The sequence below is a fragment of the Lynx canadensis genome, chromosome D1, assembly GCF_007474595.2.
Source record: "Lynx canadensis isolate LIC74 chromosome D1, mLynCan4.pri.v2, whole genome shotgun sequence".
Lineage (NCBI taxonomy): Eukaryota > Metazoa > Chordata > Mammalia > Carnivora > Felidae > Lynx > Lynx canadensis.
The window spans coordinates 101,649,743-101,669,319 of NC_044312.2; the positions used below are offsets into that span (position 1 = coordinate 101,649,743).

The following is a 19,577-nucleotide window of genomic DNA, read 5'->3' on the forward strand; positions in this document are numbered from 1 at the left end:
ATGGAAAGACGTGGACCCAACAGTCTGTACGTTGCTGGTGGACACTGAGAATTCAGCAGAAGATGCACTTTGCCCTTAACACAGCCCATGTATAAGTCACTTTCAGACAAATTGGGGAAGAATGGACTGTGCTCTTGAAATCATTTCAGAAGCTATTTAGAAACTAATATGCAATGTTATTTCTCAGCCACATTGTACCATCGAATGATTAACATTAAGTATATTTTCAAAGGGTTTTTTTTTGTTTGTTTTTTTACTGAGAATTCAATATTTTGGTAGAGCTATAAAATATTTCTTTTCAGAAACACACTTGAGAAACACGGCATGTACAAGTCAAAATATCTTTTATTTTGAGATATACTTACCGAAATAAAAAAACAACTTGCCATTAGTAATACTTCATTAAAAATGAATTCAAAAGAGCTAAGAGTATATGCAAATATGTTATTTTCAAAAGATAATCGCATGAATTCATTGTAACCAGTCCACAATTACTGTTGTTGGTGCCTTTTTTTGTTGTTGTTAAATTAAGGATACAATTATTGAATATATGATAACCCAGAGTGAAACATGCACTGAGTTGTTTTTGTTCAGGAAACGCTTTGCCTAAAGTGAGTGTTGCCACAGTGATTTTCATCAGAAACTTACCTGTGTATTTCTTTTCAGATGCAGTGGTAGGACAAGAGACATGGGATGTTTAGTGCAACACAGTTGTATAAGCTCATCAAACATATATTTGATTTGTGGAATGAAGTATCTTTTTTTTGTTAAAGATCTTATTTTTATGTAATCTCTATACCCACCATGAGGTAGAATTCACAACCCTGACATCAAGGGTCTCATGCTCTACTGACTGAGCAAGGCTGGTGTCCCTAAAGTATCTTTGACTAAACAAACACACACCACACTTTTAATAGAGAAGCAAGTTGTGAGAGAACACAAGTAGTGAAACAACATAACTGATTTGTTTGTTAAATGTGTAGCTAGATATCACGTGCCCCAGTTGCTTGGATATGCAAAATTATAATCCACTTGCTATTCCTATTTCTTTTAAGTTTATTTTTATTTATTTGGAGAGAGAAATGGAGAGTCAGCGGGGGAGGGGCAGAGAGCGAGGGAGACAGAATCCCAAGCAGTCTCCCTGCTGTCAGCACCAAGCCCAAGCGGGTCTCGAACTCACTAAACATGAGATCTTGACCTGAGCCAAAACCAAGAGTTGGACGCTTAACCGACTGAGCCACTGAGGCATCCGTTGCTATTCCTATTTTAACTAAAAAACTCCTCAGTGAGGTAGAATGGATTACAGGGACACAAGCAGGAAATCACATTAGAAAATCATTCAAAATATGCTAATAACAATAACTGCTGGTACTATTTTTTTTTTGCCTTCATTGTTATCAGGCTCTGTACTAACTTGCATATGTGTATTACCTCATGACATTCACACAACGCAGGTATGAATACTTGGCAAAAACCACACAGCTAGAAATTGGTGGACTAACATCCAACCAATCAACCAAACCAACATGTAAAACAAAACCACAAAACCAAAGCATTAATCAGTACTCAACACAGTCTCTTTGCGTGACTTAAGCTCATTGAGCCTCAACCGTCTCATCAGACATGGAAATAATTTCATCCACCTCCTAGGACAGTCCTGCCGAATAACGAGAGCATTATTTTGAAATGGCTAGCATAGCTCTGGGCCCATAGTACACTACATACTGAATAATGTTAGCATGCTTCTCCAATCATTTCTCTGTACAAGTAAAACAAAGTTATCAAACTTGAGCAAACCAAGCCTACAAATGATACTTTTTCCAAACATCAAAACAGGCTTTGAACGATGTGAAGGAAAGAGGCATGAGCTAGAAAACAAGAAAGGGCTTCCAGAAGGCAATAATACAGAAGTGTCATCGCAGGTAGAGGTCGGGGTGATACAAAGGACTAGTTTATTTGGCAGAAGAAAGGAAATGTGATTAAATTTAAAAAATTCGCTTTCTGAATGGCACGAAGAAAGAACACTACTGAGGTGTAGTCTGTTGGTGGACAGCTGAAGCAGTGTGGTTAGATAGAAACTGATAAGGAAAAACCAACACAGTCAAAATATTTCCTGCAGAAATATTGAAATCCCAAAGATGATGACACATTACGAGCTGAAGAGAAAGCCAGTGGCAGGTAAGGAAAAAATAACTGCGAATCACTCTGGGTCGTCAACTTCTTATAGGTAGTTATCTTTTATCGTTGGAAACATACACGTATACAGAGGCATATGCATGTATATGTAAATATATATTTATGCAATGTTATAATTAATATTTTTAAATATGCCTATGAATATTAAGACATGTAATACAGTAGATTAATGTATATTCATCTAATATAAATTATATACAACACAGAACTGAAAAATTAATAGCTTGGTACAACAGTTCTAACAACTTGAAATTGGTCTTTAGAGAGTTTAAATATCTGAATTTTGTTAAAACATTAGGAGAAATAAAATTAAACTCTGACATCTTTCACTGTAAACAAAAAAGAAATTCAACTTAAATGAAACAGTTTACAATCTAGCATCTACCAGAAAACCTGATTTTACCATCTACTAATCTCCTTCCATTTTCTCCTTTAGAAGATGAAAGCCACTGAATACATGGCCCCAGAGAATCTCACCTTGGTGACTGAGTTCATTCTCATGGGAGTCTCAGACCGCCCAGAGCTCCAGATTCCACTCTTCTTTGTTTTCCTGGTGATCTATGGGTTGACCGTGGCAGGGAACCTGGGCATCATCACCCTCACCAGTGTTGACTCTCAGCTTCAAACCCCCATGTACTTCTTCCTCAGGCACTTGGCTATCATCAATCTTGGTGATTCTACTGTCATTGCCCCGAAAATGCTGGTTAACTTCTTGGCTTCAAAGAAGACCATATCCTACTATGGATGTGCAGCCCAACTGGGTGGGTTCTTAGTCTTTATTGTGGCTGAGATTTTCATGCTAGCTGTAATGGCCTATGACCGCTACGTGGCTATTTGCAATCCCCTGCTCTACATGGTTGTGGTATCTCCACAGATCTGTCTGCTGCTGGTATCCCTCACATACCTCTACAGTCTGACCACAGCACTGACCGTCACCTCCTGTGTGTTCTCTGTGTCATACTGCTCTTCTAACATAATCAACCATTTTTACTGTGATAATGTCCCCTTGTTGGCATTGTCCTGTTCCAATACCCATATTCCAGAAACAGTAGTGTTTACCTCTGCAGGGATCAATTTGCTTTTCTCTATGATTATTGTTCTAATATCCTACTTCAACATCATCTTTGCCATTTTGAGGATACGTTCCTCAGAGGGTCGACAAAAAGCCTTTTCCACCTGTGCCTCCCACATGATGGCTGTCACTGTGTTCTACGGGACCCTTCTCTTCATGTATTTGCAACCAAGGAGCAACCACTCATTGGATACTGATAAAATGGCCTCTGTCTTCTACACCCTGGTGATACCCATGCTGAATCCCCTCATTTACAGCCTAAGGAACAAGGATGTGAAGGATGCATTGAAGAGTTTCCTAAATAAGCCATGTCAGTCTTTCAAATTCATGTAAATTTAAAATTACAGATGTCTTCTTGTAAGGGTTTTTATTTGCTCCTGAAAAGCTAATCTCTGCTAAGTGCAGAGGCAATAAATAGTTAAAAATCCCATGGCTTTCCATGGGACTATCTTAAGCTTTTCTATTCCCAACCTCAAATACTGAGCTTTCCCTAATACAAAGATGTGTTAGTTACCACAAAAAAGTACACGTATTTAAGTAGTAAACAGTGATTTCAATATAAACACATTTTACAGTGTAACATAAGTTGGCTACTGGGTTTTTGTAATTTCTAATCAAAGAAGAGAAATTCTGGGAGCTGGAGAAGATGTGTGAGAACCATTTCTTAGAATATGGTAAAGAGTCGGGTCCTCTTCATTGCTATATGTATGCTTTGTTGAACAATTAAAGTTTTATTTTTACTTTTTTGCAGTATTTTGTCTTGCCACTTCTGAAAATTTTTGAATCCATTTGTATCTTGCACTTATGTAAATTTATATCACAGGAAAAAAACCTTTAGGATAAAATAAAAACTAAACAAAAAAATGCTTAGATATACATGGAAATAGGACATGTGGCAAAGCAAAAGAAAATGTATGAAAGGCGATTCCATTTTTTTATCCCTCTCATTTGGTGCATGTACATGAAACAAAATGTTGGTATTTATCTTGGTATGATATAAAATTAATAAAATTAAGGTTCTGCATATCATATTCTCTTAGCAAAAACTTGTGTAGAATTACTCATCAGTGTTACAAAATCATAACAACAGATAGCATTTCTTTGAGGATTATTGTTTAGTGTTTGGGGATAAAATGTTAGTACACCACCAAAAAAAAAAAAAAAGAAAAAAAGAAAAAGTCACTGTCATTTTTTTTTTTTTTTTTAATTTTTAAGGTTTATTTATTTTTGAGAGAGAGAGACAGAAAGACAGAGTGCGAGCTGGGGAGGGGCAGAAAGAGAGAGGGGGGAAACACAAAATCTGAAGCAGCATCCAGGCTCTGAGCTGTCAGCACAGAGCCCCATGAGGGGCTCAAACTCACAAACCATGAGATCATGACCTGAGCTGAAGTCGGACACTTAACCAACTGAGCCATCCAGACCCTCCCAAAAAATCATTGGCCTTAAGTGACACCAAGCCTCAAGGGCACCATGGCCAATAAAGAAAAATAATAATAATAATAAAAATAAATAAATAAATAAATAAATAAATACACATTAATAGTCATTCTGTGCCCTATCTCTGCCTTTGCATGCAAAATCTGCTAACAATGTCCTGAGGAAGCAGGGGCGTGGGTTGTGAGGTAAGGCAATGCCTGGAAATAAAGTAGATTGATGACATTTTCCAAGAAGTCAGAAATAAGCCAAAAACAGGAACTGTGACACTCAGTTTCATAGGCTAATTCCTTACTTTTACTTTAAGTAAGAATAGCTAGCTGAAAACAGAAAAGTCACACCGGTTGGTAGATATTCCTAGATATCTAGGATATTCCTAGATATTCCTAGATATCTAGATACCTAGATATTCCTAGATATTCCTAGTCTTTACAAAATTGGCAAGAGCTTGATGGCATTAGGCTTTCAGACTTTAGGCTTTCTTCTTTATAAATATATAAAACTATATAATATACAGAATTGATTTTGTGTTTTTCTGTGCATGTGTGTATAGGCGTGTGTGTTTTCCTATGGCCGGATTTGCTGCACCAAGCTACGTACGTACAATGGAGCAGTACCTTTCCCAGCAGAAAGCCATTCTCTTTGAGTCTAGTTAAGTGAACAGAATTGGAACAGAAGGGCTAACCTCAGACTTGCACTTCTACCAATCCTATGCATTTTATTGAGAAATCAAAGTCAAGAATGAAAACTGTAGCGTTTTCTACCCTTTGACTTGGCTTACATACATTTATTTTCTAAAAATAATTGTGCTGTCAGTGGTATTAGTTTCCCAGCGCTACGGTGACAAATCACCACTGACTCCCTGGCTTGAAACAACACATTCACGCACACACAGGCACTCACATATCACTTGGACGCATTTATCAGGAATGGTGAGCCAACATAATCAACCAACCAGGCAGGCACATCGGCCCAGCACCGGTTTTTCATGGAGTAAGATCGGGAAAATAATTTATGTCAGCTTTGATCTCTAGTCGATCAAGGCTCACTCTGTGAGGTGTTAAGTCACCTGTGTTTCCAGCCTCTCCCTACCTAACTGCTCTGGAGTCTCCATGGCCCCTGTGTCCAGAGACAATAAAATCCCCCTAGCGGTGAGGGGGGAGAGAAGATGCAAGACAGTCATAAGACAAGGTCTGACCACCTGTAAACTTAGGACAGACTTCAAATGACACCACAGGGCTCCGCATTCTGCAGCTGCCGCAGAGGTAGTCGACTGACCTGCCGCCATAGGTAGGGATGCTCTAGGCAGAGAGCATCTCAAGTGCGTAAATCTTGGGTGGCCCACCCTGAATCTTCTCGAGACCATGAAAATAAGAAAAACCATCAAACTCTCCCAAATTCAGCAGAGCAAGTGCCACTTCAGAGATTCAAACCCAAAAACTTCCTGAAGGACGATTTTCACAGCAGTTCATTTTCTTTTGAAGTACGCGGATCACACACTTTGATGTTTTACTTATGTCCCGAGACATATGTCTAGTGATAAATATTTTCTACTGTATCAAAAATCTAAGATGATTCTGATTTTTTTTTTAATTCAAAAGTTAAATTGAGGAATTCTAAGTCTTCTCGTGGGGAATTCTTGTCACTTACATCCTAGATAATTTTGGTTCGAGCTGCTAATACCATCTCCCCAGAAGTGCATAAACCTTCATCAAATGTCTACATAAACGTACTTTTGTAAACAACATCCATTATCCAGGTTGGAGAAATTCTGTTGACAAAACATCTTGGAACACAAACTCTTATCTTGTCTCACAAAATGTACATGATTTGGGGTTACCTAAAATGTAAATATTATCAAAAACCTACTTCTTAAAAACATGGAGCCACATAACCAATGTGAGCTATAGTTGACAGAAAAGGTAAGTAATGATTTTAGAAAACACTAAAATTAATATTTTAAAGAACTGAAAGATTACTGAATGATAATGATTAGTTTTTATTTTTTATATTTTTTTAATGCTTGTTTATTTTTGTGAGAGAGAGAGAGACAGAGTGTGAGCAGGGGGAGGGGCAGAGAGAGAGAAACACAGAATCTGAAGCAGGATCCAGGCTCTGAGCTGTCAGCACAGAGCCCAACGTGGGGCTCAAACTCACAAACCACAAGGTCATGACCTGAGCCAAAGCTGGACGCTTAACCAACTGAGCTACCACCTAGGTGCCCCGAATGATAATTATTATTAATGTCAACATCGTTAATTTAAGACATGGACTCAGAAGATTAATATCAATTTAAAACCCTTATGAAATCTATAAGTGAAAACTTCCATATTGGGAGAATTTCCAAGCACTTTTTTTTTTTTTTTTACTTATATGGATGCTTAAAATATTGCCTTTAGATCAATGAATAGTCAATATGAATGCAAACACTTCCTTAATAGCTGCGGCATCTTCTCTTATATTGTAATCACTTTTCTCTTTGTTGGCTTCCTCTCTCACAGTTTCCAGGATTTTATCCTCATTTCATGCTCCACCAGAAGGAACTACAATCTCTGAGACAGAAAGGGCTGTGGGAAGCATTCAGGACAAGTGCAGTGAGGACAAGTGCACAGTGGTGGAGATATTGGCTGCAGACAGGGAGATGCTCTGTTACCACAGGTGAGTCAGGCTACAACTCGGCCACTTCTCCACTCCTAACTGCCAGGAGGCTGAGATCCCGCCAGCTGGGTGCCCAGGAGGAAAAGCAAGATTTGGAGGTCATCCCCCAACCTCTGCCTCAAGATATGTGTCAGGGTTTTGTCACCCCAATAACTACATTATCGGCATTATCACTGTTGTAGACATTCAAATAGTAAGATTAAATTAAAATTAACTTGTCTCTCTCGTGGTGATCATTTCTGAATTTCTTTGTTGGTATGGATTATATTTAGTGCACTTTTCTGTCTCAAATCTAGACTACTATCTGGATTTCTTTAAAAAAATAAGGTGTTAAATCAAGGAAAAATAGGTTTAGTTCTGGAAAGTTAAATCTGTTTTAATTGTTTGTTGCAATCTTCATCATTCATACTTCATACACGTGGCCCGTATTGATAAGATGGAGGTCCACAGTCTGAAGTGCAATGTATGATGGCAGAATGTATACAGTAAAAGAAATCTTGAAAAAGATCCATCCTGGTTTAAATAAATTAAACGTGTTCATGTACTCCCCAAAACAGGGCCCAGGAAGATAGTTCAGAATCGTTCATTCTTGGGTCAATGGGGACCACACACACAGCGTTGTTGATTATGGTAATCCATGTAGAAGTCAGAGGTTGGTAACTAACTAAATGACTGTCACTATGGGAGCAAACTTCTGGTAAATGAGGGTAGAGACAGATTATAGCAATTTTATTCAACAGAAGCCAGCAAAACATCGGTGTGTATGTAGAAAATGAATGCAATTCAAAAACACACAGTTGAATGAGAACCTTGAAGTATCAAAAGAAGTTTTATAACATTTTTGTACACTTTAAAACGTATGCTATCTTCATTTTATAGAGTTGCATTTCTTTTCCAGAACATACATCAACTTTTGCAGAGGGGGTACCTGTGTAGGAAAGGAAACTGACAGAAGGGATGTGGAATTAGGGTATCATTTATTCAATTTAGTCCCTTAGATTAAAAAAATATATACAATAACTTTACCACATATTCATAATTTTTATTCCTTCTGAACTTTTAACACACTTTGGTCATGTGTAAATAGTTTTGCCTTTATCTTCAGGTATTAAACATGGAAGAAGTCTTTGTGGAAAATGCTGAAAGTTTATGTAATCTGTAGATGATTAAAACGTGTATCTAAAAAATAATCTACTTAAATCCAGATATTTGAGCGAACGCAATGAAAATAGCAACTAAAGTAGGCGACTTCTCTATATAAAGAAACGCCCATTTCTTCAAGAGGGAAATCAAAGTAACTCTGGATAATTAGCAAAGACAGTGGCACCATTTCTCATTTTCAGATGCTTTGGGAATAACCAAGAATGACATTCAAGCTCCCAGGGGATGTCTCAAAGGGAGGGGACACTCATAAATTCTTTTAACAGCAGTTAGATTAGTAATCACATGGGGGAGCAAGAAGTCAGTCCTCATTTAAGAGGAATAGGAGGCACTGATTATAATGATTATGTGATTAGCTGCAGTGATGATTTTTGATGACCGTCTCCGATAAAAATTACCAATAAGAGTCACCAATGCCAAACTCAGTACATTATATGGTGTGTACTCATAATCTTTTTTCATAACTAGGTTCTCCAGAGTAATAGTGTATTTTTACCACTATTATTATTTTCTTTGAACGTGGTAAGGAACCTCATTTATATGTGTCATTATTTCTACATTTATTTTGAGACTATAGATGATAAACATCATGAAGGGGGTGTCAGCATTTTTGCAAGCTCAGTTAGAACTCCCCTCCCTCCTACCTTCCCTCTCTCTTTCCCTCCCCCCTTTACATGGGAGAGCGATGCTCTCAATTTGACCAACCCATTTATTTCAATTGGGGCTATTGGAAAATGTTATAGAATATTGAGTTGAGATGGGGCGCTTACATTTGCATAAGAGGACATCCTGGGACTTCATGCCCGTCCCCCTGGTGCTGGTACAGCTCTGGAGTTTCTGCTTCCATCTGATAAGAGTCAGGTGTAATGCTCAATTTCCTTGTTTCTTTCCAGGCAGTGCTTGGGTAGGGCTGGTGGGAAGGCGGGTCACCTAAATATTCAGGTGATGGGATGAGGAGGTTTGCCAAACTGTACGAACTGCTACGAAATAGTCCTGTCTCTGGGTCCAATTTTTGCAGCTTAAGGCTTTAGACTTTGTCATCTGTTTGGTTGCTGCTAATGAGTGATTGTTATTGTTTTGCTGTAAATATTTTGTTAATTTGCATAGATCTTTTAATAGAGCAGATTTTGCAAAGAAATTTTATCTGCCAAATTAAACATGAATTTCTATTCTATATTTTTGAAATTTCTTTTTAAGGACAAGCAGAGGTTCTAGTTTTTAAGGTCAGAAAATTTTAACATTTTCTTACCACGTTAAGTCCTTGACCAGTCTAGGGTTGATTCTTATAGGATGAACTAAACATCCAGTTTCATCATCTTCTATAAAGATAATCATTTTCCCCAGATCTACGGAGTGGATCATTTATGCATGCTTGTCCTAACATCCTACTGCTATCACACACTTTAGTTCTATGCATTGGGTCTTTTTCTGAGATCCCTATTCTATCCCATTGTTGTAAGCCATATTGTCTCCGTAACCCTGTTTTATAAGTTTTATTATCTGGTAGCACATGTCTTTTCAAAATGTCTTATTCTTTATACTTTGCATTCTTAAAATATATTTTAAATCCGTGTCAAATGGTACAAATTCCCTTACAGAGATTTTGATTGTAAAGGCATTGTTCAAATAAGATTAATTTGTACAGAATTGACATTTTTATAACGCTAAGTTGCCCAATCCAGGAATATAGTGTTTATCCGATTTATGTATGATTTCTATACTGTTTCCCAAAGAAGTTTTAACTTTTCACCTTTTAAGGTAGGTTCAGTCTAGTTTTTATAAGATATTCCATCATCATGGAATTTCCCTTTTCTTCTTAATTTTTCTTTGCCTTTGTCCATTCTAAATGGTATTAATTCTTCATTTCTTCAAATGCTCAATTTGTTTCTAATTCACTCTGATAATGTGATGAATTCTAATTACAGCTTCCAAAATTAAACCATCCAGCCAAACATGGGATCAGTGCAGTTTGGACAACTGTCCTGTAATTCTTACACATTTTTTAAATATATATCAATGACATGTATGTATGTATATATATATATATATATATATATATATATATGAAATTATAATCCTGAATATAATTTTAAATGCTTATTTGTTTATTTAGTTAGTTATTTTGAGAGAGAGAGAGAGAGAGAGAGAGAGAGACCATGAACAGACAGAGGCAGAGAGAGAGAGGAGAGAGAGAATCCCAGGCAGCCTGCACGCTGTCATCACCACAGGGCTCGGGACTTGATCCCACAAACCTTGAGATCATGACTTGAGCTGAGATCAAGAGTCATAAGCTAAACTGATTGAGCCATTCAGGCATCCCATAAGCTTGAATATATTGTGGGTTCCTTTTATTATTATAACTTTATTATTTTTTAATTAAAATTTTTTATATCTTTCTTTTTTAAAATCACAATTTTGTGGGGCTCCTGGGTGGCTCAGTCGGCTAAGCGTTTGACTCCTGGGTTCGTCTCAGGTCGTGATCTCACGGTTTGTGGGTTCAAGCCCCTCAATAGGCTCTGCACTGATGTAGCACAGCTTTCTTGGGATTCTCTCTCTTTCGCTCTCTCTCTGCCCCTCCCCTACTTGTGCTCTTTATTCACTCTCTCAAAATAAATGGATGAACTTAAAAAAAAATATAACAAAACATAATTTTGTGTCCTAGGATGAATTGCAATGGGGTTCTCATTTTTGCACTTTGGAATTGTAAGAAATACGGATGAGGATTTTTTTTTCAATAGTTTGGAAACACCTGCCTTAAAAACAATCTGAAGGAGAAAGGAGTTGGAGAAGTAGAGGAAGATGAAGTGTAATCCTTAACTAAAAGGTGTTAACCAAAACCTTCTAGGTATTCTTGATGGAAGATGACATAAACGTGTAAGAATTGTGTTCAAATTAAAATATAGTAAATGTACTCCATTTCTATTGATATCATGTCCACTTGGCTTTATGTGGATCAAAACACCATTCATCCTGGTTCACGTACATTGAAACAGGTCTCTAAGACATTTGAGATAGCAGCCCCTATTTTGAAGGGGCTTCTCCTTTTTGGGTGGATATTTATAGCAACTTACTGGATGCTTTTAGGTCGTACATTAACAAATATGTTTTAATAATTTTTACTTGTTTTAATATGTGCTAGGAAATACAACTACACCATGAAACCCATCATTTCAGAGATGTTAATGCTAAAGTCAAAGCAAAAGTGGAAATGTTTGCTAATACTTCTTTTTTATATTGAATAACTTATAGATGCAGGCCTTACTTGGTGTGCAACATAACAAAAATCAGAAACTTAAAAAACCACAGGCAAGTGCTGAATATTCAGACACACTATTCTAGAGAAAATAACATTTATTTATATGCACTACAGTGGGTGTGGGGGGGACTTCTTCAAGTTAAATGATTAACTATCATCATAAAAATCATTAAACAATATTTAAAACTCATGAAGTAAAGTGGAATAAGCATACAATTTAAAAAATCAAATGGGTAATGGAACAGGAATATCATTAAATACATAGAATTAAATCAAAGTCTACTAAATGAGTTAATCATGATTTTCCTTGAAAGTTGGGACTAAAGTTGCCAGGTCTGGAAGCAGAGAGCTGTTCCTTTTATTATAATTCCTTCTAAAGTATGATGTGTTTAACAAATTATAAGTATTTTAAGTAAAAAAAAATAGATATTTATTGAAATAAAATTTAAATTAAAAAAAATTGGATTTCAGGGTGCCCGGGTGGCTCAGTTAGTTAAGCATCTGACTCTTGGTTTCTGCTCCGGTCATGATCTCACAATTCGTGAGTTTGAGCCCTACATTGGGCTTCGCGCTGACAGTATGGAGCTTGCTTGGGCTTATCTATCCCTCTTTCTCTACCCGCCCCTGCCCACTCTGTCTCTCTCTCTCAAAATAAATAAACATGAAAAAACATTTAAAACTTGGATTTCTCTTAATCACAATGGCTTTGCATACTAAATAAGTTAACAGATGTCATCTTCTGAATGCCAGTGACTCACGTGATGATTCTTCCCACAGCAATTTTTCCTAATGGCCTGGATGAACCAACCAAATCAAACAGTGCTAACAGAATTCATCCTAATGGGAATCACAGACCGGCCTGAGCTGCAGGCTCCCTTCTTTGGACTCTTCCTCAGCATCTATGTGATCTCAGTGGTGGGCAACCTGGGCATGATCATCCTCACCAAGGTGGACTCCAGGCTACAAACACCCATGTACTTCTTCCTCAGACACCTGGCTTTCATTGATCTTGGTTATTCAACAGCTGTGGGGCCCAAAATGTTAGTCAATTTCATAGCTAATCAAAACACAATCCCCTATAACTGGTGCGCCACACAGCTGGCTTTCTTCATCTTGTTCATCATCAGCGAGCTTTTCATTCTGTCAGCAATGGCCTATGACCGCTATGTGGCCATCTGTCATCCTCTGCTTTATACGGTTATTATGTCACAAAAGGTGTGCTGGGTGCTGGTGGCTGTCCCCTATGTCTACAGTGCCTTTCTTTCTCTGATAACCACCATAAAGATTTTTATGTCATCCTTTTGTGACCATAACATCATTAAACACTTTTACTGTGACAGTCTTCCCTTGTTAACTTTGCTGTGCTCTAGCACACGTGACATTGAGTTGATAATACTGATCTTTTCAGCATTTAATTTGGTGTCATCTCTTCTGATAGTGCTTGTCTCCTACATCCTGATCCTGATGGCCATCCTCAAGATGAATTCTGCACAGGGCAGGCACAAAGCCTTCTCCACCTGTGGATCCCACCTGACAGTGGTCGTTGTATTATATGCCACTCTCTTCTTTATGTACATGCAACCCAAATCCAGTCATTCCTTTGATACTGATAAAATTGCGTCTGCATTTTACACGTTGATAATACCTATGTTGAATCCCATGATCTACAGCTTGAGGAACAAAGAGGTAAAAGGTGCCTTGCGTAGGATATGGAAAAATCTGCACAAACTGCCTATGTAGATTATCATGAGTATGCATTATTTCATATATAAAATAATAATAAATATATAATAAATTAGGCTATAGACTACTGTCTTTATATGCCATAGGCCTTAGAAAGGAGTATTGTGTAAAAGTCATGGGAAACTAGAAATGTGTTTCCTGTTTTCAACTTGTAGGTGTTCAAGTAGTGATCATCCTTCTGTTATCAACTTTAATTTGTCCTTAAGTATTACTGTAAAACACTGAGGTCTGATTTCTATTCTCACACTGCCAAGTACTCATGTTTCAACTTAAGAGAAGTCTGTTTTAATACATCTGCCATTAGATAATTTTTAAAAGGCTTTCTTATGTCTTTTATTAAATATTTTGTGTGTGGCCTAGAGCCCACAACATTGGCATATTGACATATAAAAGATGGCCTGTATTGGTTTTTGTTGCTAGGCATATAGATATATCAATGACTAATCAACAATATCTGCCTTAATGACACTTTAACTCTATTTTCCTGTGGTGGGTGACATTTTAGATTTCTGTTACATAATGATATGTGAACACATATATGCATAGAGAAGCAGAAATAAAAGTTTGACTATTTTCAAGTGACATAATTGTGTATTTTAAAAATCTGTTAGAAATAATAAGTGAATTTTACAAGATCGTTGGATATAGGGTCAGCGTATTAAAGAACAATTACTTTGCTATCCACTAACAAAAAAACAGGTAAAATTGAAATTTGAAACTATTGACTACACTAGAAAAAAAATCTAACAATTCAGAAAATCCTAATGAATAATTTGCATAATTTCATTGCTAGACGCTCCAAAAAATGTTACAGAGTTATTAAAGGAGAGATAAATGTTAATATATACCACATCCATTGGTTGGAAGATATAAATGTTTTGATGAAGGCAGTGCTATCTAAATTTTCCTATAGATTTAGAGTGGGAGAGAGCCACAGTATAAGAGACTCTTAAAAACTGAGAACAAACTGAGGGTTGATGGGGGGGTGGGAGGGAGGAAAGGGTAGGTGATGGGCACTGAAGAGGGCATCTTTTGGGATGAGCACTGGGTGTTGCATGGAAACCAATTTGACAATAAATTTCATATATTAAAAAATAAATAAATAAATTTTCCTATAGGTTTAACACAGCTACAATAAAAATTCCAGCCGTAGTTTTTAATGCTTAAGTTGATATAAAAAATTACGTGGAAATACGAAGGATCTAGAATAGCCAGGGCAATATATGAGAAGAAGGAAGAGGTCAAAGGACTTCTAATAACAGATATCAATTCCTTTACTGAAGCTAGATTAGTTTTTTAAATGTGTATTTAGTGCACTTGTTTACAGAGAGATCAATAAAATAAGGTCCAAAAATACTCACATGTAGAGTAGTGTGTTTTCAAACACTTGTTTTAAAACAAAAGCCCTGCTGCAAAGTAATGGGGAAAATAGGGCTTCTCAGTAGATTAACCTATTCAATTAGGTTCCTATGTAAAACATGAATTTTGGTCATTTATACACTGCATGTAAAAATTAATTGAGTTCTGTTATGAATGTGAATATGAAAACTGAAACCGAAAAAGGTTCTTAAAGTAAAGTAAAATAATATCTTCATGATGGGATCAGCAAAGATTCCTTAAGCAGGGTACAAAAAAATAATAACACTGATAAATATACTCTATTTAGAATGAAAATTTGTATTAATAAATATATACCATAAAAAGTGGAAAAAATATCCACAGAGACCTCATTTCAAATATACACACCCTTTTGGGATGCCTGGGTGGCTCAGTCGTTAAGCATCTGACATGGCTCAGGTCATGATCTCACGGTTCGTGAGTTCAAGCCCCACATCGGGCTCTGTGCTGACAGCTCAGAGCCTGGATAGAACCTGCTTTGGATTCTGTGTCTCTCTCTCTCTCTGCTCCTCCCCCACTCACGTTCTGTCTCTCAAAAATAAATAAACATTAAAAACATCTTTAAAAAAATATACACACCCTTTCAAAGTAACTTGTAAAACAAAACAAAACAAAACAAAACAACAAATTGCCTAACTCCTAGAATGAGGATGATCAACACAGTCAACCTATTGAGAGTGAATAAGACAGGTGGGTTTGCAGGTGCAAGAAACCTGAAGAAACATTTTACAAAAGAGGATATCAAAACAGCCAAAAATATATAAGTGCATTAAAAAAATTCTTCATGGGGCGCCTGGGTGGCGCAGTTGGTTAAGCATCCGACTTCAGCCAGGTCACGATCTCGCGGTCCGGGAGTTCGAGCCCCGCGTCAGGCTCTGGGCTGATGGCTCAGAGCCTGGAGCCTGTTTCCGATTCTGTGTCTCCCTCTTTCTCTGCCCCTCCCCCGTTCATGCTCTGTCTCTCTCTGTCCCAAAAATAAATAAACATTGAAAAAAAAATTTTTTTTTTAATTCTTCATTAGATAAATGTAAATAAGGAATATACTCTGTCACTAATTTCAGCTGTGATAGCTAAAATTCAAAAGTTTGTTTGAACAATGTATGTGATATATCACTAAATTCTAATTCATGAAACCATTATTACACTAAATAATGTAATAAAATAAATAAATAATTAAATAAAATTTTTAAAAAAGGAAAAAATATTTCATTCTTTCCATTGCCAAGTAATATTCCGTTGTATATATAAGCCACATCTTTTTTTTTTTTATTTTTTTTTCAACGTTTATTTATTTTTGGGACAGAGAAAGACAGAGCATGAACGGGAGAGGGGCAGAGAGAGAGGGAGACACAGAATCCGAAACAGGCTCCAGGCTCTGAGCCATCAGCCCAGAGCCTGACGCAGGGCTCGAACTCACGGACCACGAGATCGTGACCTGGCTGAAGTCGGACGCTTAACCGACTGCGCCACCCAGGCGCCCCAAGCCACATCTTCTTTATCCATTCGTCAGTTGATGGACATTTAGCCTCTTTCCATAGTTTGGCTATTGTTGAAAGAGTTGCTATAAACATTGGGGTACATGTGACCCTATGCATCAGCACTCCTGTATCTTTTGTATTCTTTGGGTAGATTCCTAGCAGTGCTATTGCTGGGTCATAGGGTAGTTCTATTTTTAATTTTTTGAGGAACCTCCACACCATTTTCCAGAGTGGCTGCACCAGTTTGCATTCCCACCAACAGTGCAAGAGGGTTCCCGTTTCTCCACATCCTCACCAGCATCTATAGTCTCCTGATTTGTTCATTTTAGCCACTCTGACCGGTGTGGGGTGATATCTCAATGTAGTTTTGATTTGTACTTCCCTGATGAGGAGTGATATGGAGCATCTTTTCATGTTTCTGTGGGACATCTGGATATCTTCTTTGGAAAAGTGTTTATTCATGTCTTCTGCCCATTTCTTCACTGGATTCTTTGTTTTGGGGTGTTGAGTTTGATAAGTTCTCTGTAGATTTTGGATACTAACCCTTTATCTGATACATTATTTGCAAATATCTTCTCCTTTTCTGTTGGTTGCCTTTTAGTTTTGCTGCTTGTTTCCTTCACTGTGCAGAAGCTTTTCATCTTGATGAGATCTCAGTAGTTCATTTTGTATTTTGTTTTCCTTGTCTGCAGAGACAAGTCAAGTCAGAAGTTGCTGCAGCCCAGGTCAAAGAAGTTGTTACCTGTTTTCTCCTCTAGGATTTTGTTGGTTTTCTGACTTAGGTTGAGGTCTTTAATCCATTTTATTTTGGTGTATGATACAAGAAAGTGGTCCATGTTCATTCTTCTGCATGCCTCTGTCCAGTTTTCCCAACACCATTTGCTGAACAGACTGATTCAAACAGGCACATGCATCCAATGTTTACAGCTGCACTATCAACAATAGTCCAATTATAGAAAAAACCCAAATCCCCATCGACTGATAAATGAATAAAGAAGGTGTAGTGTGTGTGTGTGTATATACATATATATATATATATGAATATTACTCAGCAATGAAAAGGAATGAAATCTTGCTATTTGCAACAACATGGATAAACTAGAGTGTATTATGTTAAGTGAAATAATGGTCAGTTAGAGAAAGACAAACATCACATAATGTCACTCATATGTGGAAGTTAAGAAACAAAACAGATGAATATAGGGGAAGGGAAGCAAAAATAGGATAAACACAGAGAGGGAGACAAACCGTCAGAGACTCTTAAAAACAAAACAAACTGACAGTTGCTGAAGGGGTGTTGGGTAGGCTGATGGGATAAATGGATGATGGGAGTTAAGGAGGGCACTTGCTGGGATGAGCACTGGGTGCTATATGGAAGTGATGAATCACTAAATTCTTTTCCTGAAATCATTATTACAGTGTAAGTTAACTAATCTGGATTTAAATAATAAGAAGGAAGGAAGGAAGGAAGGAAGGAAGGAAGGAAGGAAGGAAAAATAAGAAAGAACAAAAGAACGAAAGAACAAAAGAACGAAAGAAAGAAAAGAAAGCACTTAACTAAAAGCAAAAAAATAAATAAATATAAATAAATACATACATACATACATACATAAAATAAAGTGAATTTGCCACTCATTTATTTAGTAGCTCTTTCTAAAACTCCCTTTATTCCCCCTCAAAAGTTATTTCGGTTTTTAAATATATGTATTTAAATGCATATTTTATTTATCTATAATCATAGTATACCTTTATGGTCGTTCTTTTTAATGTTGAATGCTCTACTTGGCAGGGGGATGGGGCAGGGATGGGGTTGGTTTAATTCTCATTTCTATTCATAGAGCAGTTTTATAGTGAAGATTCAATGCTAAATCTCTGCCCATTGTATTGTTTTTACATGTTTGTAGTGTCTTAAGCAGGAAAAAAATAACAATTTCAATGGTCCAAAGTAGATTATTTCCAATAATATAATATAATATAATATAATATAATATAAATATAAATAAACCACGGGGACAGAGAAGAGTTTAGTGCATTATATAGAAGTATAAAGACAGTGAAAAAAATATCTCATATCTGTCTTCACATATAGGAAGACTCATATTTACTAGCACGGATTCAGAAAAAAAGAACACATTTTTAAAACTCTCATTTATGGGGGACCTGGGTGGCTCGGTCAGTTAAGCGTCCGACTTCGGCTCAGGACATGATCTCATGGGTCATGGGTTCGAGCCCCGCAACGGGCTCTGTGCTGACAGCTCAGAGCCTGGAGCCTGCTTCGGATTCTGTTGTCTCCCCCTTTCTCTGCCCCTCCCCTGCTCACACTGTGTGTGTGTGTGTGTCTCTCTCTGTCTCTCAAAAATAAATAAACATTGAAAAAAATATTTGCACCTGTTTAAAAAAAATAAAAATAAAACTCTCATTTATTCCAGGAAATGTAGAATGCTTTTTAATACCCACTAAAAATATGTCCCTAAAGGTATTGTGTCTTCAGAACTAATTCAGTGTTCCTGAACAAACAACAACTAATCTGCTGTCTCCATGGATTTACCTATTCTGGATATTTCATGTAATGGAATTGTACAGTATCTACAATATGTGAGCTTTTATACTCTTTCACTTAGCATAATGTTTTAAAGGTTCATACATGCTCTAGCATATATTAATACTTCTTTTCGTTGTACGGCTTACTAATATCCCATTGTATGGATAGCACATCTGGTATCCATTCACCAGTTGATGGACCCGCTGATGGACATTTAAGATGTTTCTACTTTTCAACTATTGTGAATAAAGCTGCTCTGAGTATTTACCTACACTTTTTGGTATGAGCACCTGTGGTTTTCAAAACCTTGGGATATATATCTAGAAATAGATTTGCTGGGTTATAATGGTAATCCTCTGTTTCACTTATTGAATAACCATCAAATTGTACCATTTCACGTTGCCAAAAACAATACACAAAGGTCCTAATGTCTCCACACCTTTGTCAGTGTTTGTATTTGTCTTTTTCTTTTTCAATAACCATTCTATGATATCTCATTGTGGTTTTTGTTTGCATTTCTTATGTGTTAAACATTTCTTCATGTGTTTATTGGCCATTTCTATATTTTCCATGAGAAATGTGTCTTCAAGTCTTTAGCCTGTTTTCTAATTTGGATTATTTGTGTTTTTTTTTTTCTTG

General features: G+C 36.9%; 2 protein-coding genes across 3 annotated transcripts; both read left to right on the forward strand.

The window, feature by feature from the left end:
• Positions 1–3,601, forward strand: LOC115525590 (olfactory receptor 8J2-like). 2 transcript variants are annotated; one of them, XM_030332835.1, is made up of 2 exons: positions 1–10; positions 2,664–3,601. In XM_030332835.1, exons 1-2 carry the CDS (start codon positions 1–3, stop codon positions 3,599–3,601), a joined length of 948 nt encoding a protein of 315 aa, XP_030188695.1. The 2 variants fall into 2 exon arrangements, with proteins under 2 accessions (XP_030188695.1, XP_030188694.1); XM_030332834.1 differs by lacking the exon at positions 1–10 and having other exon boundaries at positions 2,654–3,601.
• Positions 3,602–12,575: 8,974 nt separating this feature from the next.
• Positions 12,576–13,517, forward strand: LOC115525672 (olfactory receptor 8K3-like). Its single transcript, XM_030332959.1, has one exon. The coding sequence runs from the start codon at positions 12,576–12,578 to the stop codon at positions 13,515–13,517; it is 942 nt and encodes a 313-aa protein (XP_030188819.1).
• The last annotated feature ends 6,060 nt before the right edge of the window (positions 13,518–19,577 follow it).

Coding starts and splice junctions, on each gene's coding strand:
- LOC115525672 (XM_030332959.1), top strand. CDS start 12,576: ATGAACCAACCAAATCAAACAGTGCTAACAGAATTCATCCTAATGGGA.